Below are 25394 nucleotides of genomic sequence, written 5' to 3'. Positions count from 1 at the left end.
CTGCTCACTTTTACTCTTTATTATTTCATGGAAGTCTTTCCATGTTTTTCTAAAATCAACCTGCTCAGTTTCTTATAGCACAGTAGTATTCCATAGTAATCATATATCACAACTTGTGCAGCCATTCCCCAGTTGATGGGCATCACTTCAATTTCTTTGCCACCACAAAGAGAACTGCTATAAATATTTTAGAACACATAGGTTCTTTTCCTTTTTCCCTGATCACCTTGGGGAAAAGGCCTAATAATGGTATTTTTGGGTCCAAAGGGTATACATAGTTTTATAGCTCTTTGGGTATAATTCCGGATTGCTCTCCAAAATGACAGTTCCACCAGCTGCATTAGTATCCCAATTTTTCCACAACCCCTCCAACACTTCTATCATTTTAGCCAATCTGATAGGTGTGAGATGACATCTCAAAACTGTTTTAATTTGCATTTCTCTAATCAATGATTTAGAGCATTGTTTCATGACTATGTATAGCTTTGATTTCCCTGGGAAAATGCCTATCCACATTCTTTGACCATTTATCAATTGGGGAATGACTCATATTCTTACAAATTTGACAAAATCCTCTGTATATTTGAGATGACTTTAATCTGAGAAACTGTCTATAAAGTTTTTTCCCCAATTTTCTGCTTTCCTTCTAATCTTTGTACAAAACCTTTTAAATTTAATCAAAATCATCCATTTTACATCTCATAATGTTCTCCATCTCTTGTTTATTCATAAATTCTTCTCCTACCCATAGGTCTTATAGGTAATATGTTCCACGTTTTTCTGGAAAGCAGATTTGTCATAATTATTTACGTAAAGTCAAATTTGCACAATGCAAATTTACATAAAACAAGAACTGTTTGCATTTCCAAAGGTACCTTGCTCATCTGATATTTTGAAATTTCTAATGCTTCTGTGAAAAAAGTTGCACAAGTACTATTCTTGTCTTATAACCAACCAACCAAATGAGTAAAATGAGACCAATGAACTAGAACATTCTTCAGTGAAATAAGAAGATATGAATGTGGGGATGGGGGTAGAAGACACAAAAAAGGAAGAGATGAGACTGGGCAGGCCCCAACTCCACCCCATGCCCTTGTTGTGCCAAATCTGATCCTTCCATCTAAAGCTTCTCACATCCCAGCTGTCAGCAATGTCCCCTTGCACGCAAAGCCCACATGGAGGGCACAGACTGTAGCCCTCTGATGGATGAAGCTAGACTACTCTGCTGAGTCCTGCTGTGAAAGAAAAAGGACCCCACTGAGAAGAGGGGAGACTGACCACCATTCACCAGTTTATTCACCCTATAGGATGGTTGACTGAGTGTGGGACTGCAGAGCTACCAGCTGAGTTAATGGGGCTGGGAGGCCACTCTCTCACACTGCTACTGCAGGGGCCTAAGGGCAGGTTTCAGGGCTCTTGGTAAACTCACTGGATGAACACCTTACTCCTTCATATTATCAGAGTCTTTAAAGGCTGGAAGAGACGTTGGAGATCATCCAATAAAATCTTTTCATTTTCTAGTTAAGGAAAAACAGATTTACTCAAGGTCAATGGTCTATCAGTAGCAGAAATGGCACCAGAATCCAGGTCTTCCTCCTAGGCCAGAGGATAAGGACTGAAGGTCTATGATAGAACCACAGACGCTCTGAGATAACTGGGACCTCTGTGCATCTGCTCCAGTGCCCACCAGAACAGCAATCCCCTGTATAACAACCCCAAACAGGAAGTCATCTACCCATCCGATGTTGCCTCCCACCCTCAGAGACAATCAAAAGATTTACAGCTCAGCGTCAGTATAATCACAAGTCTTTTTGGTTTTCTTTATTTGGCTTAACATATGACTTCTAGATACAAATCAGGTGGGGCTGGTAGGACTGGGGGGGGATGGGGGGAGAGGGGAGAACAGGGATGTGACCTTTGGGTTGGCCTGATTTGGCCACTTACAGTACTGTTGGTCTTGGAATCTGCCCCAACTGGTGCTCAGACTTGGGCAGAAGGTAAAGGGAAAAAGATGCCTATTGTGATAGGGCATCATATATCCCATAATTCAATTACCAAAGGTTCAAGTGCCTTCAGCTCACTTTGGTGTGGGGCTAGGGGAAGGCAAACCTAGCACACATGGTGGCTTAGCACTAGGCACTGATGAAAAGTGCCATTCTCTGTGGCATGTGATCAATGACATACCAGCAACAGAAATAAATGAATTCTGGTCCTGTCAGGGAGAAAAAGGTCCTCAAGTTCCAAGGATGGCAAGAGGTAACTCCATGCCTCCCCAGTGAATCTGCTCAGGCTGCCTGGGCTTGATAAGCATGAGGGGCAGGGGTCCAAAGGAAGCAGGGTTCAGTCCCAATATCCTCTGTAGGGTCATTCTTGCTCTTATGGGGTGGGGGTGGGGTGGGGAAACAAGGCTAGGAATGGCTGGCAGATCTTCAGTTGTCCTTCTGTACAGAGGGATAGTGCCACAACATGGAATCCTTCCAAGGCCTATGGGCCTGGAGAGGAAAGGAGAAGAGCAATCAGTCCCTGGGCAGCTAAGATGTGGGGAGAGCACAGTGAACTCACTAGACAGAGGCCATGGCAGTGTTGCTCCCACCTCAACCCTCCTCTTCACACTGCTCAGCTCACTGAACAAAGAAATAAACCCACTCCAGCCTGGCTCCATGGTCAGGCCCCACTGGGGAGGGGCCTTAAGGGTCTGGGGCCTCCCTCCAAGGGGAGGGGCTGATGCTTCAGCTGCTGTTGCTATCTTCACTGTCTGAGTACGCCCCCAGCTGGCTCAGGGATGAGGCTCCGGGTATCCGGGGCAATGCATCGGCATCCTTCAGACTCTGTGGTATGCCTACAAAGACAGGCTGGGGTCAGCTTTGTTGAGCCCTCCCCAACACTGGGCCCCCAGGGCTCCACAATGTCATGGTTCAGCAGAGCAGGACATTAGGAAAAATTAAATGTCTCCTTCCTCCCCCCTTCCCTTCCTGCCCTGTGTTGGCCCAGCCCCCACCCGAAGGCCACCCCTGCCCCCTCCCTCCAGAGTTAGCTTCTATCATCAATCCATATCACAGTCATCTTGGGTACAAAGGGAAGCAAGGATCAGAAACAAAGCTATTCTTGGCACCTGCGTGGGCGCCCTTTGCCCCCTAGTGGCTGCCGGAAAGATAATTCTTCAGCAAAAAGGGCACAGACCAAGAATTTGAAAATCATATACAATTCAGAGAACTTTAGAGACCATCTAGACCTGGAGGGTGGGGGTGGGTGTTACCCTGGGATTCACAGATTTTCAGGGAATCCATGAACTTGTACCTAAAAAACAATTATTTATTTTCCCTAACCTCTACATGAAATTTAGCATTTTCTTCAATTATTTAAAAACATTATTATCTTGAGAAGGGGGGTGGGCCCACAGGCTTCACTGGACATATTCCAAAGGGATCCAGGACACACAAAAAGTTAAGAATCCCTGATTTAGCCCAGATCCTTCAGTGCACAGATGAGAAAACTGAGGCTCTGATAAGTAAAGTAAAGGTCACACAGCTAGGAAGCAGCAGAGCTGGCTGACCTCAGATGATCCTCTGGCTCCGCCTCCCAATGATGCCCTTGTCTCTAGTGGCTGAGGGACTCTTGGGAGGCAGGAGCCCATTACCTGTGCTTGGGGAGGGCAAGCCCATGTGCCCATTGCTGCTGCTGGTCCTCTGGGCAGGTGCCTTCTTTGTCACCACCAGGCCCGCCAGCTTTGACTTCCTGCCCAGGGCACCCACACTCCGTTCCCAGCTCTCCAACTTCTGCTTCTTTAGCTGAGGGACCTGCGGGGGAAGAGGAGGGCAATGAGACGATTTGTTCTCAGAAATCATTCCTAGGAATTCAAAAGCTGCCCTTTCATTCGGGATTCACTTGTGCTCAGCTCTTTCTTGATTGAGGTAACACGCACAGGGGCCTTTGCAAACTTTTAAGTGCTCTATGAAGCTAGACTTGATTATCCCAAACCTTTGGTGGGGTCACTTAAAACAAGGCCATTCTTTCTGAGCAAAGCTTCCTGCCTACAGGGAGCTTCCTGCCTATGGAGATGACAGTCCCTTCTGGTTAGTTTTCAATGACTCCATACCCAGAGGGATGGAAGGGGGCAAATTCTCCCAGAGCACTTGCTGGGAAACCTTCACAAGGCTGGGCACCCAGGAAGCACGTTCCTCAAAGCCCCAGGACAGAAGTGATGCAGGTGGGAGAGCTGGAGAGAACAGCAGGCACCTCCACGAGCAGCTACTATCACTATTTAGAAGCAGAGGACATCAGGGCTAGGAGGGACTTTAAAATAAAATGTCAGTTGAAAGGCTCATTGTCTGGAGAGCATGGGGGGTGGGGGGGTAGGGAGGAGACAGGCAAGAGCACTTTGCCTCTCTCCTACCCTAGCCCTGCGCAGTGAGTGCCAGGGCTCCTAATTACTTCCAGGATCAGGTACAAACTCCTGCCTGGTGTTTGTGGTTCTGGCCCTCTCCTACTGGCTCTGTCTTCTGACACGCTCCTTCCCTCCATGCCCTGTAGGGCCCTGTCATACTGGCCTATCTGTTCTTCCTTGTCTTTGTATCCCCAACAACTGTGTCTGGAACACAGTAGGTGCTTAATAAATGTTTACTGACTGATCAAAACACAAGGGTCTTTTGATCCTCTGGCTGGTGACCAACCTCACAGCTTAAATTACTTACTGGTCCTGTGTCATAAAAGGTCTGGGTAGCCCAGTGGCAATACTGTCATTCCCCCTTTCCTAAACTGCAACCCACCACCACAGTTACCCAGTGGAGGGGCAGGGAGGTGTTCTTGTGCTTACCTCTTCTAAGATGGCTGTGGGGTTGGCCCGTATGGGCAGCTGGGAAGGTGCACGGGCAGGCTCTTCATCAGAGTCAGAGTCTTCAATTAGTCGCCGTCTCCTGGCCTGCTCCATCATGGCCCTGGGGGATAGACAATTGTCCATTAGGGCCAGGTGGCTTCTTCGAAGGAGTCACAGCTGTGACTTCATAGGTAGCCTCCAGCTAATCATCATCCCATGGGCAGTGCATCTTCTCTCCCTCAATGACCTCAAAGCTATTACCCTTCAATTTCCTCTGGAAAGGAATGGGTCCAGAGCTCCCTCCAGAGCTGCTTCCCAACCAATACATCACCATGACACCCTGGCACATCCTGAGGTAGGGTTTCCTAACACCCCTTACTCTCCTTGGCTCTTTCTGTGCCAACCCTACTGAAGAAAGGATGCAGGGTAGAGTATGCCATGGGGTCTGCCCTGGAGGTTGGAATTTGAGCGAGGTTCCCCAGTCATTTTCATTTTATGACCTTGTCAGAATACTAAGAGGTACGGGGTGTGGGGAGAGAGAAAGAGGGTGAAAGAGGAAACACCCATTTGACATCTATTTCTCTCAACACTCATAGGGCAAAGAGATGGGGAAACTGAGGCCTAGGGTCACCACAGACTGAGACAGCCCAATTTCAAAGAGTTTAGATAAAAAAGAGGTAGAATCCTAGGGCATAAGGATCCTACAGACAAAGGTCACTCAAGATGACTGAGAGGCTCTCAGTTCATTCCCTCAAGAATGAACACAAGCTATTCCAACGAGGAAGAAAAGGGGAAACTGTCTAATGAGATGGATTGTGCATGCATCAAGAATCAGATTTTTAAAAACACATACAGAAAATGAAAGAAAGGGCAAGCAAATGAATACAAAAAAGTGGTGTGGCCCCATAAAATGTCAGGAATGTTAAAGCTCAGGATACAAATACTAAAGACAACAAAAAGCAACTTTTTTAGCTACTTGGTGGCAAGAAGCAAACAAAGAGGAGACAAGCCCTGCTCATGATGTATGGGCTGATCTTCAGGGTCATTTACAGCTTACCCAATGTGGGAGCCACGTGCTCCTGGCTGGCTGCCTGGGGTAGGATGGTTCCTCTCCTCACCCTGATTCTAACCTCAGGGACAGCTCTGCCTCTCCCCCTGCTAACCACTCTCTACTTGGAAGGGATAAGAGCCTCTAGGGCTCCCAGAGTCACCTCTATCCTAGACCCCTCATGTGGTCAGGAAGCTACTCCTAGCCTATTCAATGTCTCACGGAAAACTAGAATCTCAAAGCTGGCAAAGACCCTAGCAGTTATCTGAGCAACCTGAGCAGGAATCCTGGTTGGAGAAGAGCAGTGGACCTGGAAAAAAGGACATCTGTGTTTAAGTCCCTTTACACCTACCAGCTGTGCAACCATGGGCAAGGCACTTAAACAGTCATAGCTCCAGCTTCCTCATCTCTAAAATGGGCATAATAACACTTACACTACCCACATCTTGGCTGTACACTTTGTAAACCTTAAAATATTACAGAAATGTGAATAAACATCTTTCTTACAACATTCCTCACAAAAGGACATCAAGCCTCTGATTTAGGACCTCCAATGATAAGGCATCTATTGTGTCCACATCCCCTTCCTCTGGCCCCTCATAGATTGTCAATGTCTTCCCCAAAATATGCCGTGCTCCCCTCTCCCAAGTGAAATCAATCCTCCTCCCTTTTTTCTCGTTAAGCTTACTCCATTTCCCTCTGGTCTTCCTCCTGCTCTTGCTGGCGCTTCTCCTCCTCGGACACTCGGTGCTGCTGTAACATGGCCTCAAAGTCCACATTAGCCTGGCGCTGATTGAGTTCCTTCAGCTCCTGCAGGTTCTCCAGGACCTCCATCTCCAGCTTAGAGTCCTTGGTTCGATTCTCCAGCACCTGGGGAGGAGGGGGAGGATGGACACAGCAATGAACACAGGGCCAGCTAAGCTTTTGGTACAGCACCCAAACGTGGGAGCCTCAGTTTTCTCATCTGGAAAGTTGGGATGATGATACTTGCATCACCAGCCTCACAGTGTTGTAGTGAGGATGAAATGCCATATTGTACAGTTATGTTCTATGTGACTACGTCTTGTCTTGTCAAGTGCCCAGGAGTCAGAGCCCTTGGTATCATGTCTCCACCCTAAGCCTAGACTTAAGAGTCAGGACAGGGGTTCCAATCCTTCCTTTGACACCTGACAGCTATGTCACCTTGGGTAAGTCATTAAACACCTCTGGGCTTCAGTTTCCTCATTTAGAAAATTCACAAAATACTCATTTCAAGGTTTGTTTAATGAAAAAATGTAATGAGAAAATGTGTTGAAAGCATTGTGTATAATTCAGAGTTTTACAAATGCCAGATGCATCATTATCGTTATTCTCTATCTAACCTCACCTCTCAGTATTTCCCAGGATTATACCATGAAAGCAGCAAGGGACACTGGGTCACAGAATCTAGAATGTTAGAGGTGGAACAGACCTTAGAATACACTATCGGGGCCTCAGTTGCAGGCAGGCCAGTCTCCTGCATTTGGCTTTGGCACAACATACTCAGCAGTGGAGGTCAGCTGCCAAGTGTTAGGGACTGCACAGGAAATTGCCACCTTCAGTACAGAACCCTGGGGAATGGCCAGTTCAGAGAGCAAGGGAAAAAGAGGCCTGGGTGTGGAGGCAGAGTTTCAAGTCTTGGTACTAACATTTATTAGCTACATATATGACTTCTGGCAAATCACTTCTCCCTGAGTGTCAGTTTCCTCATCTGTAAAACTGGATTAATAATATCTACACTATTTATTTCTCAGGGCCAGTGTGAGGAAAGTGTTCTATAAACCTTAAGACAGAAGGAAATGTATACTACCTTCATAGGATTATTTAATTCTTCATCTTCTCTTTCCTTCTGTACCCTTTTCTCTTCCTCTTCCAATAGTTTCTCAGCCTGGAAGTTCCTGGTGGCTCCATGCTCCATGGTATAATCTGTGTTCTCAGGATCTGTCTGGGGGTAAAGAAATCAGTTTTATATGAAACCAGGCCATGCGCTAAAAGTGGTCTGGCTTAGAAACTGCTAAAGTGTAGCTGTCAAATGAAAGAGAAAAAGCCATAACAAAATTCAATTGGTCAACCTGAGCAGCAATTGAGGTGGTGGTCTGGAACCTGACCCAGTGAGGCTGATGGCCAGGAACAAATCCATTTCAGAATGAGTTAGAGGAGAAAATAATGATGCAAACGGTTATCTCAGGACATGCCTAACTGGATCTGATTGCACAGCTTCCTCATTTCTCATCTTATGAGACAGTAGAAAAAAACACTAGACATTGAGCCAAAGGGCTGTTATATTTCTTTGCTGGGAAATTGTTAAGTTACAAGCCCTCTCAGCTTCAGTTTTCTCATCTGTAAAATGGGAATAATACTTGCATACACTGAGCTCACAGACTTCTTGCAAAGAAAGCACTTTATAAACCTTAAAATACCATGAGTATGAGCTATTATCAGTAACAATAAATTCCACGATAGCAAGAATTGTCTCATAGCCCACTGTATTTCCCACAGCTTGTGGCCCTGGGACCTGCAAACAGCAGGTGCTCAAAAAGTATCAGTTGATCAGCTCATTCTATGAGAAAAAACACAGGCTAGGCAGTCAGAAGGCAAGTGAAAGCCTTTGTAAGGAGGTTCTAAACCATTCACAGAGCAGGGCAGGTATGTACACAAAGTGTCTGTCTGTCCCAGCCCTCCTGAGATACCTGAGGGTCAAAGGACTGTACTCAGCTACTTTCATCCTTTTTCTCAGGGTTAGTCCTGCCTTTACCAGCTTGGAAACTTCCAGAAGGTCCAGGAGACTGGTTGAAGTAGCTTGTAGGGGGCCTATAATGTTTGGTTAAGACTCAGGATCTTGGGAATATACCTTGAAAATGTTACCAAAAACAAAACAGGTTCAAAGATTTTTATAGCAGCATGTTACACTATTTTTAAAAACTAGAAGCAACCTAAATGTCCAACAGCAGGGTAAAACCTCCATTCTAAGGAAAGGAACGCTGTCCTTGATTTGCCTCATGGCTTCACCCTGACTCTGGACTTTGCCTCCATGACACCTCCACATACCTTTTCCCTACTAGCACCCTCTCTTTTCAGCTCCCTTTAGGGTGCTGTCTTGCCTCTCCTTGAAGGCAGGGACCATTTTTCTTTTTGCTTGGATTTTTATCCCCAGAGCTAATCATAGTACTTGGTACACAGTAAGCACTTAATAGAAGCTTGTTAACTTGACTAGACTTGAATAAATGAACTGTGTCATAACAGAATGCTAGAATTCAAGAAATACGTGCAAATGAGGAATATAAAGAAATATGGAAAGTCAGTAAACATTTACTCAGTCAATCAACCAATGAGCATTTAATAAGGGCCTACTATGTGAAAGCCACTAAGTACTTACTTCACACTAAGGGATAAAGTACAATCGATACAAAGAAAGTCAGAACAATAGCATCTACCTTCAAGTTGCATATATTTTAACGTGGAAGACAACATGAGAATAAGTATTTACAAAATACAGACAGAGTAGCTAGAAGGTAGTTTCAGAAGGGAAGGCACTAGTAGTTGGGGGTGGGGATGGGAGTGATGGAGGGCTAAACAAGGCCTTCTGCAGAAGATGAGAGTCTTGAAGGAAGTCAAAGAAACCAAGAGTAGGAGGTGAGGGACAGAGCATTCCAGACAGGGGAAACAGCTAGTGCAAAGGCAAGGAGATGGAGATGAGAGGTCATCTTTAAGGAGACCAAATAACTGGACTGTAGAAGGTATGGAGGGGAGTAAAGTAAAAGAGTGGAAGCATGGGAAGGGGCCAGGATGGAGTCTTAAATGCCAGACAGAAGAGTTTACATTTGATCCTGAAGGTAATAAGGAACCACTGGAGCTCAATGGGCTTACAGGGGGCAGGGGAGGTTACATGATCAACCTGAGCATGTCAGTGTCTATTTTATCCTCCGTTCCCAATGTAGACACTGACATCAGCTGTTCCAGGGATCTGGAATCTTAGGGAGCTTACGCAAGTCCAAATCTTCCATCCTTTTGATGGCCATCATCTAGTGGGGAGGAGAGGAAACAGAGGCTCTCCTCCCTCCACCCCACCATTCTTCAAAAAGATTTCCTCTAGGAAATTAGGCTAGAGCAGAATAAACACTAAAAATTGGGTGCTAAAGTGGCTTGCTCTTTTGTACAAAATCTACAGATATAGCCAAGTTTCTTCAGTCAGTCCCAACACACTTCCTGTAAAGTATTCCTTTATTTGATCACTGGCTAAAAGCATTCCATTCCTCCTGCATCCTGATTGACTAGGTTGTTCATATTTAGTTCAATGCCCTTGACTGACTGAATCGAGAGAGGTGTTCTCACCTGACAAAAATATCAGGATTAGAGTATTATTAGAGTATTCTTATTAGTTGCTTTAAGGGCAGAACAGGATTGAGTGTTTCAAACAACTCCTCCCCACACACACAAACAGTCTCCCCTCAGGTTTAACTTTCTGTCTTCAGCAAATCTACTGAACTGTGTTTGGTGAAGTGCAGAATCTAAAATCTAGTGACTTGAGGAAGTTATACATTATCCTTTTTACTTGGGAAAAAAAGTGTATGTGGCACAGTTCATAAATAAATTTGGCAGTTAGCATTCGTTCTTTCAAACTTTCAAAGACCTGGGGATACAATTTAACAAACAAATATTGCTTTTTACAAAGTTCTAATATCTTCTTAGAAACAGAATGAAACTAGAGCAGAACCAGAAGAATTAGAGAGATATATTAACTACTCCTATAAAAGAGGAAAAGTGAATGAGAATGATAAAAAACCCTGACAGAGCCATAGAAGGAATGACTGAAAAAAGTGATATGCTATTTTATGCACTGAAACTATTCAATTTACTCTAAATAGTAGTTAAAGAAGTTTAGTTGTCTGTATTGTTTAATGTTAAATTTCTAAAAAAAAATACATGCATAGGTACATATGTATACACACACACACATATATTTAAAAGACTTAGTAACTTACTTTGAAGGTGATTTCAGCTAGACATCGGGTACACTTGATATAGAAACGAAAAATTGGGAGTCCCAGATATAGCTCATTCTGCACTGTCTCCTTTCGGGCATTAAATTTCTTGCCTTTATAAATATACTCGCCACATGTCTTACACCTGGAAGGAGAAAAAAGTGGGAGTAGGGAATGACTCCTCAAGTCAGTTACGAAGTACCTCTACCTGATAGGAAATAAAACTGTCTTCTCTATCTCCTTCCCCACAAACTGACCCATGCTGGGAGAAAGCATTTCTTTACAGTTAGCAAAATGTTTTAAAAAACAAACTCAGACCCAGATAATGAAGTTCTGTTTTTGAGGATTTCTGAGAGGTAGTATGTGATTCCCCTATATTAAAATATTCTGACCCTCAAAGACAGAGTTGGCTTGATAGGATTCCTTAGGCTCAGCTATTAGCCCTTTTCTGTATATGGCAGGAGAGGATTCCAACATATATTCTCACCTCATGTTGAATGGGGCCATCAGTCTCACCACATATTGCCGATCTTTGGGAAGCTTGAGTTTAGGGATTTTCGATGGATCAAAATCTGGGGGATAGTATTTCTGTGGAGAAGATAAAGTCAGGTGATGATCACAAAGAAGGCTAGCTTTTATCTATGGGAGTGAACAGAATGGGAGGGATGTCTGGCATGTCCAGTATGAGTGGTGGGTAGGGAATGTAATCCTGACCACTGACTCTTGACCAACTTTTTTTTAAAGAACAAAACAGAAACGAAGTCTAACAGTTTTGTAATACAAGCTTGTGATTTATGTTTACTGTAAGTGAAATCAGGATTGGTTTAAAAACTTTCAGGTTCAGTATTTTTGAACACAGAAAACACTTATCTAGGATGTAAACCAAGCTGAATAAAGACTATAACTGTCAAACAATTTCAGCTTTTCTCAAGGTACTCATGTTGTAGGAGTATACTTAAACTGTAAGTATACTTAGGTTAAAGCAGTTTCAATTATGTTCAATGTTGCTCTTATATCACATCACATGGAACACTGAGATGCATGTTGGGAGATATGCTTTTTTGTAAAACAAATATAGGAGCTGTCTTCAATTCAAAAGTGAATTAAACATTTGGCATGTTTATTCTAGCTTATTTCATTCGTTATCCTATAAGGCATGTGTGTTTAAGCTTTTTTTTTAAGTTAATGGGGACAATTTTGAGACACAATACAGACACTTTAGGATTTGGTCTTAATGTTTGTGTTAAATCCTGAGGCCTTGATTTAAATCTTTCATTGTATTGTGATTTCCTTTTAGGTGTACTGTGCTAAGTGAAACTTGCTAAATAAATCTCCCTTTCAAAAACTGGAAAAAACAAAAGGCTAGCTTTGACTCCCATTCTCAAGCCAAGGAACATAACAGATAAAAAAGAAGAAAAAAGCCTACAGAGGATATGTGTGTACACACACACATAGACATATATGTATGTGGTATTATAGGAGGAAAATGTCACAAAGGGGTATTTACAGGGTGGGGAGGATTACAGATAAAGACGAGTTAAGGAGGAGATATATCATGAGGACTGAAAGGCAGTGTTGTTTGAGGATAAGACATAAGAGAAGATAAGAGAAAGAAAGGGAAAAGGCGCGCGCCCGCAAGAGACTATAGAGAAGACTTTAAAGGGGGAAAAGCCAAAAGAAGATGCGATCAAAGGATTTAGAGCAGGAAGAAGCCTTAAAGCCCATCTACTCCAATCTCTCATTTTACACAAGAGAAGAATGAAAAGGAAGAACACTGGGGAGTCCAGTCAAGGGTGAGAGAGGAAAACTGAGAAGAGCTAGAATCTAAATGAGAAAACATTAAGAAACCTGTGGCCCATGACCATCTCAGGAACTTCCTAGGGAGGAAGTGGGGTTGAAAGAGAGAAGAAAAAGGAACTCGGGGGAGGGCAACCTCTCCTCTGGCCCCAAAGAAGGCCATTAAGAAGGGGAAGGGGGAGGGGCAGGGGCAGGACATACGAAGGCTCCTTCCACCCTAGAACATTGAAGGTATGACCAGAAAACACCTGAACACTTTGACAAAAATTAAAGGATGTCATCCAGTCCAATGCACCTTCCCCTGGAAAGTGTGGGCTTACCAGCGCCCACCACCTCTGGGACAGGCGGTAAGGTCTCCCTGTTGAGTGGGACCCAGGGTACTTGCTGGCTCGCCGACACCACGCTAGAGCCCCAGGGACTATCTCGGATCTGGGTCTGCTCTTGAAAGAGGGCAGATACACCTCCCCGAGATCTCAGGGGATCCTCCACTTCGGCTTTAAGCTCCGCTCTCCTACAAGAAGCTTTCCCCAAACCCCTCTCCATTCCAGCCCCCTCCCCCCTCCCCGCCCGGGGAGGGAAGGTCTTTTTGTATTCGCAGCGCTGAGCGCGGTGCCTGGAACAGGGGCGCCTGACGTTTACTGAATGAATTAACAGCGAATGGATAGACTGAGCTGACATTCCCGGGCCCTCGGGGAGATGACAGTCGGTGTCGGCCTTTGAGTGGGTCCACACTTTCCCCAAGGCCGAAGCAAAGACCGCCCCGACAACTCCGGGCCCCGCCCCAAGCCCCATCCATACAGAGAGGTGCCTGGGGAAGCCCCGCCCCTTGAGGGTGGGGCCTCAGGCCTCGTCACCAGGAGGGCAGGAACTTGGGGAGCCCCACCCTGGAGAGAAGCCATGGGAAGCCTGGTCTACGGAGAGGACCCGAGGCCTTGGGGCTCTCGCTGCCCGCGCGTTACTCACATTTAAGACTTTTCTTTCAGACATCTTGGCACCCCTTCACGAGCCCCAATGCGCAGTCACGGATTCACCAACAGGTCCCGGCACTAGCCGCTGCACTGTAGCTCTCCCAACCTGTACAGCCCACTTCCGGGAAATACTGACCGGGTCCACCGCGTTCATTGGTCGAGGGCGCGATGGCCCGCCCCCTTTCCTGTGACGTACACCTCCGTTCTTCCTCCCTCCCCCACACGCTCTTTACGTGTGGTTCGTCTCGTTAAAGGGTCCGACGGCGCCTCGGGCCCCGCTGCTGCAAAGGTTCCGCCGACTCAGGGAACATTCCTCCCTGGAGCCACGGTCGAGAACCTTTTAAAACTTGGGGCCCCGGGGAGGAAAGAGAAGAGGGGAAGTTCGGGGTCCTCTGCACTGCCTAGTGCCAGTCACTAGCGCTGTCTTGCTTACTTTATGTGCATGCGTGTATGCCTTCCTCCATTTATTTACCTTTTCTTCTGGTTGGTCTTCCAAAGCTCTCTCTGGACAATCTGAGGAAAAAGTCTGGGGCTGGAAATCAGTCTGGAGATCTGGGTTCGAGAGAGGCGCCAACTCACTGCGTCACTGACCTTGGGCAAGGTCGCTCCCCCCTCTTGGCCTCAGTTTACCCATCAGTAAAATGGGTGGGTTACATTTGGGATCCCTGAGGTCCCTTCCAGCTCTGACACTGTCTGTGCTAGGATCCTTCTCTGTCTCCCTCCCTGTGTCCTCTCCCTCCCCACATCCTGCAAGGAACATGTGGCCCAGCAGAGCACGGATAATCAATAGCTTCCATACTCATAGGGATGAAGATGTAACCTGGGCCAGGAGTCAGTCAGCCAACAAGCATTTACTAAGGCTTCCTACCTGATTCCAGGCACTGGGGATACAACAGAAGGAGAAATAAGAATCCAGAACCAAGCTCCCTGAATTCAGGGAGGTCATAGTCTAGTTGGGTGACCACACACACACACACACACACACACACGTGTATTTACAGGATATAAACAACATAGACGGAGGGTGTCTCCAGGGAGGGGGACTGGGAAATGTCCTCTTGTAGAAGCAGAAAAGCCGAGTCTTGAAGGAAGCCGGGAGGTCAATCAAGGAGAGAGAATTCTGGGCAAGGGGGACATTGGGTGCAAAGGCATGGTGCCAGACGGTGAGAAGAGGCCGGCCAGGTGCTGAGGGGATCAGAAAACCAAACAGAAGGTTGTGTCTTTGATTCTAGAGCCAACATTCGGGAGACAAGTTTATTGAGCAGAGTGGGTTGATGGTCAAACCTGGCCCTTAGGAAGATTGATGTAATGACTGAATGGATGATCTGGAGTGAGTAGCGGGGGGATAGAGGGAGTGAATTTAAAGCAGGGAAACAAAGTAGTGGACTATTCTAGTCCAGCGGTGAGGTGATGAGGGCCTGGATCAGGGTGCGAGCGGTGTTAGGGGAGTAAAGGAAGTATATACAAGAGATGTTATGAAGATGGAAACTACATGACCTGGAAAGTGATTGGATTTGGGGCGATGAGGAGTTGAGGATAACACCTATTCTGTGAACCTAGATGACTGGAAGAGTAGTGGTGTTCTCTACAGTAATAGAAAATAGAAATACAGTAATAGAAAAGTTAGGATATGTGGAGGGTTTTGGGGAAAAAGGTTATGAACTCTTCTTTGGACATACCGACTTTCAGATGTCTGTGGTACGGCCAGTAGGATGATGTCTGGTAGCTGGAGATTCTAGATGGAAGTTAAGGCTCAATAAATAGTTGAATGATGAAGTTAGAAGCCAGACTATAGAAGGCTTAGAAGAAAGGAAGAGAAAAACAAGTGGAGGCACCAGTTGTAAAGGGGTTTCTCACAAAGTTTAGCCAAGAAAGGGAGAAGAGATATAGAAAAATAACTATTGGAGGAGAGATATAGGACCATAGTTATATGGAGTAGTTGGATCAAATAAGAGGGGTTTTTTTGTGTGTCTTTTTTTTTTAAGGATGAGGGAGAGATGGGCATGTCTGTAGATAGCAAGGAAGCAGAGATTGAACATTAGAGAGTAAGAATGATAGAGAAACAATCCGCTGGAGAAGATGAGATGGAATGCGATCAAGGACGCATGTAGGATTTGTCTTGGCAGGGGAAAGGGCCACCTCTTCTTATAAGACAGGGGTGAAGGAAGAATTAGTGAGGGAAAGACATTTGACTGATGTGAGATGAGGAGGTGAGGAGAGGCAGATCTCAGCAAATGACCTCAACTTTGCCCATGAAGTCCTTAGCTGACAGAGTGTTAGGAAAAGGATGTCATGGGAGGCTTGAGAAAGGATAAAAAAGGTTTGGAATGGCCATTGTGGTGAGTGGCAGAGTGTACCAGTTAGGAAAAGGATTGACTAACTGCAGTGAGTTCCACTTAAGATTATGTGATACATTGATGACTAACTTTGATAGACTTAGCCCTTCTCAATAATGCAAGGGCCTCAAACAATTCCAAAGGACTTATGGTGGAAAATATCATCCATATCCAGAGAAAAAAACTAAGGAGTCTGAAAGCAGAGTGAAGCAGACTGTTTCCTTTTTTTGTTTGGTTTTGTGTTGTTTTTTTTTTCATTCCCATTTCTTTTAATTCTTCTATACAACATGTCTAATGTGAAAATATATTTAATATGAATGTATCTGTAGAGCCTATATCGGATTGCTTGTCATCTTGGGGAGGGGGGAAAAGAAGAAAATTTTATGGAAGTGAATATTGAAAACTAAAATAAACTTTTAAAAATCACATGACAGATTTGTAGTGGATATAGTCAACACGATTTTGAGGCTTCTTCCCCAGCACCCGAACAGGAACAGAGGCAGCTGATGATAGGACTAATATAAAGCTGAAGTCGAGCAAAGGCATGATTAGAGTAGGCTAAGGGACATGGGACTAGAGAAAAGCTGACAATGTAGAGATGAAGTGGTTCACCAAGGAGTCAATATAGGGAAGGGAGCAGAGTCTAGACAGTGTAGAGTGATGTCCTGAGAGTAGGGGGAACAAAACTGAGGGGTGTAGGAAGTGGCAATCACAGTGAAAATGGAGATCAGGGTTAAGGTCATAAGGCAGAAGGAAAGAGATGATAAAAGTTTATGATCAGTTATAGGAATTTCAGAGTTCATGTACCTGGAAAGGGACATGTGACTATCTCTGTGTAGTGGAAGTGTCATGAAGGAGGAGGTCATGACAAATGAGTAGGCTGATGGATAAGGAATACTGAATTATCAAGGGGACTACATTGAATTCCCCTGGTGTAAGGACAGAAGTTGAGGTGGAAAGACTATGAATCAGTCATTGTATTCACTGAGGAAGGAAAATGTATCCTGGGGGTTTGTAGATAATAGATTCTAGAATCTTGTTTGGGTGATAAATTTGGATTGAATGAATCTCAAAGGCGAAGTTTTGGAAAGATTATGGTAGAGAAAGAGTGAAAATGGGGAGCCAAGAGTATGCTCACTACCATCATCACCACCCCTGACTGCAACCAGTGAGTCAGCGAGTTTGTGTGAAAGTGAAACCAACACTGGAAAGAGTGACTAGAATTGCCATGTCATCCTAGGAGGGAACCAGGTCTCAATGACAGTCAGAAGATGGAGGGAATGAGACATGAAAAGGTCTAAGATGACAGCAAATATGTTGACTACGGAGGAGAAATTTCAGAGAGCATAGTAGAAGAGGAGCATATAACTGGAGTCAAACATTTGAGAGATGGAGTTGAGGAGGAGGGGAGTAAGGGAGCAGGTTGTGGGGGTTTTTTGTACAGATAGTGGGTTTCAGAATCATTGATTCTGATGAGAGTATTGTGAGTCGGGAACCATTAAGGAATGAATTGATGCAGAGTATCAGTGGCTAGAGAGAGGTCCTTTGAGGAATGTAGGATATTAGACTCTTTCTTCAAGGCTTTTGCTAGAGGTCCAGCCTTCAGGTGGTGTCCTGTGAGGCCCAACAGGCAGAAATAGGCAAAGGTACAGCCTGTGGAATCTGAATAGGAGACAGGAGCTGGCAATTCTGGGGGTGGGTCTGATCCAAAAAGTGCTTACACAGCACTAGAGAAGGCCTGGGAGGGAAGGCAGAAGCCACTGGTGGGTGGCCTAGATCCAGAGATGACACGACTCTGCAAGTAGGCATGGGACTGGTTTATCACATTCAAGTATCCAAGGCATTGCCTCATGATAGAGGCTGAGAGTTTGGGGATACCCCAAATCATGCTACTTGCTATCAGGGATGCTGGCCACCACAGTGCTCCATGTGCTTAGTTCCCCATAGTCCATAAAGTCACCGGCTGCAACCTGCACTAGGTATTGGGTCCTGGGGCGCAGGCCTTGCAGGATGAAGGATGTTTCCTCAATTGGCCCCACCTGAGAGCAAAATATGGGAGGTCAGTGCCCAGAAAGAGGCCTCATCTCCAGAAAAGTATTGGAAACAGGTAGGTAGGTTTCTTTAAAATGGAGGTGTTGATGAAGGGAAGCTATAAGACTCAGTGACAGAGCCTGGGATTAGGAATCAGGACAGTTGAATTCTGGTCTCCATCGTCCCTGCCACAGTGATGTACAATCTCTTCCTGTCTCTGCACTTTAATTCCCCCACTGATAGGATGAGGGAATTGGGCTAGATTGTCTCTAAAAGGACCCTTTTCACCCTGACATGTTATGTTTTAACATTCTAGACTTCTGTAGCATTCAGAGTTCTGAAGCTTTGCTGTCTGGCAATTCTCTGACCAGCCTAACTGCCCCTCTGAGATACTGGGCTCCAAACGCCCCCCTGTTCTTGTCCCAGTCAAGGCCTTACCTGTCGGAATCTGGTGGCCCCCCGTCGCTGGTAACGGATCAGGTACTTGAGTGGAAAATACTTGGGGAAGGGCCAAGAATGGGGGGGCTCCCACTGCACTTGGAGTTGCTTGCCAGGGACAGGGCTCACACTCATAGCTTCTGGTGGGTCGGGTTTAACTGCCGGCCATAGATACATTGGTTATGGGGTGAAAAGGTCCTAGAACATCATTATTTCTCATGTCTACCTAGCACCCCTCTTGAAGGACTCCCCCCAAGCTCCTACTTTTGCCCCACAGCTAGACCCTGAATATCTGACATTCTATTAGGCATCCCTCCCCCATACTCAGCTCTCATTTCTTAATACATTATTTGAACTGGACTCACTTATATGCTCTGCAATGAAGTGGAGCAAGCTACTTCTGGTTCCCTGCTGAGTGATAACTGTGACATTGAGGATGTAGGGAATCATGGAGAACATCTGGATGTCAGGGATGACACAGCTCTGGGATTCAGGGGACAGCTGGAGGCAGGGATGCGTCTCCCCTTGGGTGATCATCCCTAACCTGATGTAGAAAGACATGACTCTGATCTCAGTAACCCCCTCACCTTGTCAAATTCAGGGACATCCCCCAGCCTGCCCTGGAAGGGAGAGACCGCAAAGTTCATATCATTCCCCATAGCCCTCCCTTTCCCCCAGCTAGGTGCCATATTTTAAGATGGACTCGGGTAGTAAAGTAGAAAGAATCCTGGACTGGGAGTCAAAGGATCTCTTTTTAAGCCCTACCTCTGCCGCTAACTGGTGTCACATCACAAAAAACAATAATGACGAAGCTAGCTGTGCCAGGCACTGTGCTGAACGCTTTATTAATACTATCTTGTTTAATTCTCACAACAACCCTGTGAAGTAGGTGCTCTTACTATCCCCACTTTACAGCTGAAGCAAACCCACAAAGTGTCTGAGACCAGATCTGTACTCACGTCTTCCTGATTCCTAGCCCAGTACTCTACCCACCATGCCACCTAGCTGTCTTCTCCCTACTGTCGCCTCATCTTCCTCTTCTGAAAAGTGAACTAAGAACTCTTCTAGCTGCAAAGTTCTACTTTCTGTGATTGACAGTCCATCCAAAGGAGAGGAGTCATGATGGGGAGTAGCCTGGGGAGCACCAAGTGTGAGGAGCCACTGAAGTAATTAGAGATGTTTAGCCTAGGAGAAAAACTTGGGGGGAGGGAGGAACATGACCGAGATTTTTGTAATTCTGAAGGCCTGTCATGTGGAAGAGAAGGTAGACTTGTCCTTCCTCGGCCCCAGAGGACAGAACCAGGAACAACTGGGGAGACAGAGGTGGATTAGGTCCAGGCAGGTAGATTTCATTTTAATATAAGGAAGAACTTTCTAATGATCAGAGGTAAACAACCCACAAGGGAATGGACTGCCCACGTGGAGCTTTCTCTACTTAGAAGTGTCTAGTCTAGGGCTACATAACTTTCTATAAGGGATATTTGTGTGTGTGGGGAGAATTGGGATACACCCCTCTGACGTCCCATCTAGCTTCTCAATCTTTAGAATTCTGTAACCTCTGACCTATAGGTGGCAATAAAGGAGGCTTGCAGGTCTGGCTCAGGATGCGTCTCTGCCCGTCTGTCAGTGGTCCAGGAACAGTCTATGGCCTCGGGATACCGCACAGCCCAGCACTGCACAGACAGGAGGCCTGAAGGATGAGAGAGAAAGGGAGGAGGAAGATAGGGACTGAAACCATTAAAGTTCTTCATGCTATATCTCTACTCTCTCTTCCAGCCAAACTGGACCTCCTGCTGGAGATCAAATCTAGCATTCTGTCTCTGGCCTCCATACCTTGGACCAGGCTGGGGCCCTTGTAGGGAATGTGCTCCTTCCTCACATCTATTCTTTAGAATCCTTAGCATCTTTCAAAGATCAGCATACTTTCCTGACGTCCTAGTTATTAATATTTTCTTCCTCCTTGAATGACCACAGGTACTTATCTAATGTATCTCTCTACTGTGGGAGTTCTTAGCCTTGTCTGTGTCCATATGTTTCTTTTGGAGTCTGGTGAAGATTACGAATCCCTTCTTAGAGTAGTGTTTTCAAAGGCACAAAATAAAATTGTAGGATTATAAAGGAAATAGTTATCAAAATATTTCTAGAACAAATTCACAGATGCCCAGGTCTGTGTAAATATATAAAATAGCATACATTTATATATTATCATATACATTTATTATCTTTATTAGACTAGTAGAATGTGAATCATTTGAGAGCAGAGACACTGCCAATCATCCTATTCTTCTGGACAGTCTCTTCTTTCTAAGTTTTCATGACACTAATCTCTCCTGGTTTTCCTCCTACCTATCTGGTCACTCCTCAGTCTCATTTGTTGGATCTACATCCAACTGGAGCCCACTAACTAGCTTGCCATGGCTTTGTCCTGGCCCCCTTTTTTTTTCCTTCTCCTTCTTACTATTTTGTTTCATTATCTCATTAACTCCCATGTATTCATTTGTCATTTCCAGGCAGATGATTCTCATATCTGTTTGTTCAGTCCTAATGTCTGTCCTGACCTCCAGTCTTGAATCTCCATCTGCATACTGGCCATCTCAAAATGGATATCTTGTGGACATATTAAACTCAACATGTTCAAAACTGAATTCATTCTCTTTCTCCCCAAACACTCCCTTTTTCCTAGCTTCTCTGTTACCGGAGAAGAAACCACCATCCAACCAGTCATTCCTGATCACAATTTAGTGGTCATCTTTGCCTCCTTAGTTTCTTTTGTCCTCCATGTCCAATTACTGGCTAAGTCCTGTTGTTTCTACCTTTATAACATCTCTCCTCTTGCTCCCTTCTCTCCTCTGCCACAGACACCTCCTTGCTGCATCCTCACACTTGGATTATTGCAATAGCCTGTTGCTTGGTCTCCTTACCTCAGGTCTCTCTCTATTCCATCTTCCATTCCACCATCTAACTGATCTTCCTAAATTGTAGGTCTGACCACATAACTGCATTATTGAATAAACTGTAGTGGTTCTCTATCACCTCCAGGATCAAATATGAAATCTTCTGTTAGGCATTTCTAGCCCTTCCTTTCCCCTTTGCAGTCTTCTCATACCTAATTCCTTCCCAGGTACTCCAAAATCCTGTGACACTAGCTTCCATGCTGTGTACAAAGAGGATGTGCAGGGGAGGTAGGTGGGAGAAGGGAAAAGGGGAAAGGTGGGAGAAGGGAAAAGGGGAAAGGTGAGAGAAACAGCCTTGCTTTCCTTGACTCCATGTCTTTGCTCATCCATGCTTTAAGGTATAAGGATTGGGTGGCAAGGATAAGTGGGAACATGTTCCCTGGGTCCCAGGGTTACCCCCTGCTCCCCTATTCTATTCCCTACCAATTAAAGCAGGCTTCTCTTCTGCAGGCCACTTTTTACAAACCACCTCTGAGATCCCTTCCTGTTCCCCGCCGCCCCTTGCCGCATGTACCTTCCACTTTTGTCCAGACTCTTTGGTATCCACAGGAGGCCCAGCTCAGAGCCAGGACCAGCTTCCAGATCATGGCGGAGATGGGCCAGGTGGCAGGAGATCCCATAGACCTGGAGCTGCTATAGGAGACCAAGAGAGAGCAGCAAAGTAGCTTCTGCCTGTCCACTTACCAGCTGCTTTGGGCTGTTTCTGACTATACCTAAGAAACTCCAACTTCTCCAAAATCCCCTGACCATACCCCCCTGGGAAACCCTCCTTCCTGTCCCTCCTGCCTTTCGCTTTCCAAAGGGTGTCAGAAATAGCTCAATCGGCTGACCTCAGGGCACGTCACAGAAGAGGTTTCACTGTGGGCTAAGAGCAAGGACAAAAGGAGAGGCATGGATTAGAAATTATCCATTTGCCAGTCAGTCTGCTTCTCTGTGGTACCTCATGCTCTTGGTACTGGACCCTAGGTGTTTGGAGAGGCTACGGGCCTAGGCAGGGAATACCTGAGGCCTCTGATCTCTTGCTCCATCAGGAGACTCTGAAAAACAGTAGATTCTGGTTCCCTTCAGGGGAATCCAGGGAGTGTTGAAAAATGAGAATGAATCATTGAACATAGAACATAGATCTTGGAAATCACATAGTCCCTCATTTGCATTTTATAGATATGGAAACCAAAACTCAGGGAAGGTAAGGGACTTGCCTAGGGTCATGTGGAGAAGCAATGTGATGTCCTGCAAAAAACACTTTTTTAGAGGGAGGATCCAAGTTTCAAAATTCCAACTTTGTTACTTACTAACTGTGATCTTAGGGAAGTCACTTAGATAATTTTTAGCTGTAAGAAAAACTGGTAGCTACTGTCTAAACATAACCTTGAGGTGTTAACCTTCCAGACTTCATTTTGTTAACTAGAACCATTTGGAGTGACCCAGTCCTCTCCCCACTGAGTCAGGGGCCAGAAGGCCTATCAACTCCAGTGTTCTAGTCAGGGAGACCAAGGGCAGCTGAGTTAGGTTGTGGACTGACCTTTTTTTTTACTTCCTCAGGGAAACATCTGCACCCAGGCTGGAGGCTGAGTACAGAAGAAGGCTAAGAATCATAGAAGCTGAGAGTTGGAAGAGACTTTAGTCGCAACTCAGTCTCCTCCACTATCTAAATATAGTCATACAACTCAATCCTAGTGGAATCGAATAAAACTAAGATATACGTGCAGATAAAGCCAGAGAGAAATCTGCACAGTGAGTACATCACTTCCCTCACTTAACTGGGAAGATCTAAGAAAAACCCCTGGGGCTTTTAGGGCTATTGCCAGCTGGGCCCAGAGGCTGGGGAGCTGGAACCCCTCAGAGGGATCTGAATCAGGTAATCTCATGGGCAAGATGGGCATGGCTGAAGGGACCCAGATGGACAGGGAAAAATGATAAACCGAAGACTATCCAAGCAGGACATGAGCCTTAGAACACAGGATGGAAGGAACTTCCTCTAAAGTGGATCACTTATATTTCCATCTTTACCACACTGGCATGATGACAGTTTGAGAAGCACTGGCATTTTTACCATGACCAGACCTACCCACATGGAGAAGAAATCCCTTCTCTCAATTTAGTGCTTCTTTTATTCCAGTCAAAAAAATTTTAAGTTGTTTTTTACAAAGGTCTCATTGGTCCCGGCATGTTAAGGCCCAAACACTTAACATATTTTGTCAATACTATTCATGCTATTTCAACCAACTTCTGGTTTCTGTTAGGGGTGATAATAACCACAACATTATTGCATTTGATCCTCATAATGCCTTGAGGTTCATGCTATTATCATTCCCATTTTACAGCTGAGGAAACAGTTTGGGAGAAGTGAATTGCCCAGAGCCACACAGAGATTAAATGATTAGAGCAGGATTCAAACTCAGGTCTAAGACCTCTCTATCCACTGTAACACCTAACTGCAAGACAAAAAAAGAATGCAGATGACTTTTGTGTTTGTATCTTACAACAGATAAATTACTTAGGTAATTACTGCCTTGATTGCTTTGCCTTGAGTTTCCTAGATGTACCAATATGTTATCTGCTAATAGAAATACTTTAATTGCCTTATTTCTTCTTCAGTAACGATTCTGTATTTCATCAGGGGGCCGCTAGGTGACGCAGGGGATAGAATGGCATGCCTGGAATCAGGAAGACTCATTTTCCTGCGGTCAAAAATGGCCTCAGCCACTTAGTAGCTGAGTGACCATGGGCAAGTCAGTTTTAACCCTGTTTGCCCCAGTTTCCTCATCTGTAAAATCAGCTGGAGAAGGAAATAGCAAACTGCTATCTTTGCCTAGAAAAACCCACATGGGGTCATCAAGAGTCAGATACAACTGAAAAATGGCCGAACAACAGGGATTTCATCAGTATTGATTGGTACTCCCTCTGCTGGCAATGACAACCCTTTGGGAAGGAAGGGAATGGAACAAGCCTTTCTATAGCACTAATTACGTGCCAGGCACTGTGTTAAGCAAATGCTATGAAAATGCTATCTCATGGGATCCCCACAGTAGCCCTGGGAGGTTGGCGTTATTAATATTCCTGTTTTACAGTTGAGGAAACTGAGGTGCACAGAGGTTAAGTGACTTGCCCAGGGTCACAAAGCTAATAAGTGTCTGAGGTCACATTTGAACTCAGGTCTTCCTGATCCCAGTCCAGTGCTCTATCCACTGTATCACCTAGCTACCCTTTTGGACGCATTCGAGCCTATACTTTAGGAAGCTAATTTTGGCAGACTGGCATTGGGAGAGCCTTAAGACAGGGAAATCAAATGGCAGGTGGTCTGGGTGTAAGGTGATAAGGGCTAGCACCAGAGGGAAGGCAGGATCTGAGAACAGGGGTGAAAGATCAGAGATGTCGAACTGGGTAACTGGGAAGTTGGTGGTTCCCTTTATAGTAACAGGGAAATTAGGAAGAGGGGCAAGTTTGGGGGAAAAGAAAATGAGTTCAGTTTCATGCATTTCTCAGATGACATCACTGACTCCTTTCCTTTTTGCAAGTTTCTTCCTCATTTTATGTGGCTGCCTGCTCCCACTCACCTCCAGCCTCTAAAGGTGACACTCCTCACACAGTGATGTTCCACATCTCAGTCATCCACCAGGGTGGTGAAAAACGGAGATTAAAAAGCTGGGTGGGCCTTGAAAAGTGCTTGGTCACTTCCCAGGAGACTCAACCTTTCTTCTTGTTTAATTTCAAGCCTAATTCACTGTCCATTTGAACTATCTCTTAGAGAGCTACAGCCCGAACGACAAGCTCTACCAGTTTTCCCTCCAAATGGATGTCATACTCTGCAAAATTATCCATCATAATAATCAGCTAATATCATTATTACCATGAGTTACTAGCTGGCCTTTGAGAGCTGCCTACCCCCAAATTCACCATCATGGCAACAAGACTTTCTTATCTAGCCAGATCTTCAATCCATCACTGGGCCTTCAAGCCCTTCCAGCTGAGGAAAAGCTTGTGCTATAATAATATCAGCATGAGTATT

At 45.2% G+C, this 25394-nt stretch overlaps 2 protein-coding genes across 2 annotated transcripts; both read right to left on the bottom strand.

The window, feature by feature from the left end:
- Positions 1–1789: 1789 nt before the first annotated feature.
- On the bottom strand, positions 1790–13781 carry YJU2 (YJU2 splicing factor homolog). The gene is made up of 8 exons (XM_072601816.1): positions 13622–13781; positions 11349–11449; positions 10862–11006; positions 7690–7824; positions 6550–6731; positions 4814–4934; positions 3638–3797; positions 1790–2839 (listed from the first exon to the last, which is right to left on the bottom strand). The coding sequence occupies exons 1-8, from the start codon at positions 13643–13645 to the stop codon at positions 2730–2732; spliced, it is 978 nt and encodes a 325-aa protein (XP_072457917.1). The 5' UTR covers positions 13646–13781; the 3' UTR covers positions 1790–2729.
- Positions 13782–17758: 3977 nt separating this feature from the next.
- On the bottom strand, positions 17759–22432 carry EBI3 (Epstein-Barr virus induced 3). Its single transcript, XM_072601815.1, has 5 exons — positions 21900–22432; positions 19995–20121; positions 18797–18975; positions 18432–18589; positions 17759–18001 (listed from the first exon to the last, which is right to left on the bottom strand). Exons 1-5 carry the CDS (start codon positions 22003–22005, stop codon positions 17852–17854), a joined length of 720 nt encoding a protein of 239 aa, XP_072457916.1. The 5' UTR covers positions 22006–22432; the 3' UTR covers positions 17759–17851.
- Between the last annotated feature and the right edge of the window lie 2962 nt (positions 22433–25394).

This window comes from Notamacropus eugenii, chromosome 4 (genome assembly GCF_028372415.1).
Source record: "Notamacropus eugenii isolate mMacEug1 chromosome 4, mMacEug1.pri_v2, whole genome shotgun sequence".
In the NCBI taxonomy this organism is placed as follows: Eukaryota; Metazoa; Chordata; class Mammalia; order Diprotodontia; family Macropodidae; genus Notamacropus; species Notamacropus eugenii.
This window is presented reverse-complemented; position numbering and strand designations above follow the sequence as displayed.

Excerpts from the sequence above, each read along its gene's own strand:
- EBI3 (XM_072601815.1), bottom strand. The coding sequence starts at position 22,005 with ATGGGATCTCCTGCCACCTGGCCCATCTCCGCCATGATCTGGAAGCTG. Across the intron at positions 18,976-19,994 it reads TCCTTTATTGCCACCTATAG|GTTAGGGATGATCACCCAAG; the intron begins GTCAGAGGTTAC and ends TTTCTACATCAG. Across the intron at positions 18,590-18,796 it reads CTTCATTGCAGAGCATATAA|TTAAACCCGACCCACCAGAA; the intron begins GTGAGTCCAGTT and ends TATGGCCGGCAG.
- YJU2 (XM_072601816.1), bottom strand. The coding sequence starts at position 13,645 with ATGTCTGAAAGAAAAGTCTTAAAT. Across the intron at positions 11,450-13,621 it reads CTGAAAGAAAAGTCTTAAAT|AAATACTATCCCCCAGATTT; the intron begins GTGAGTAACGCG and ends TCTTCTCCACAG. Across the intron at positions 2,840-3,637 it reads CTTGCCCTCCCCAAGCACAG|GCATACCACAGAGTCTGAAG; the intron begins GTAATGGGCTCC and ends CTGTCTTTGTAG.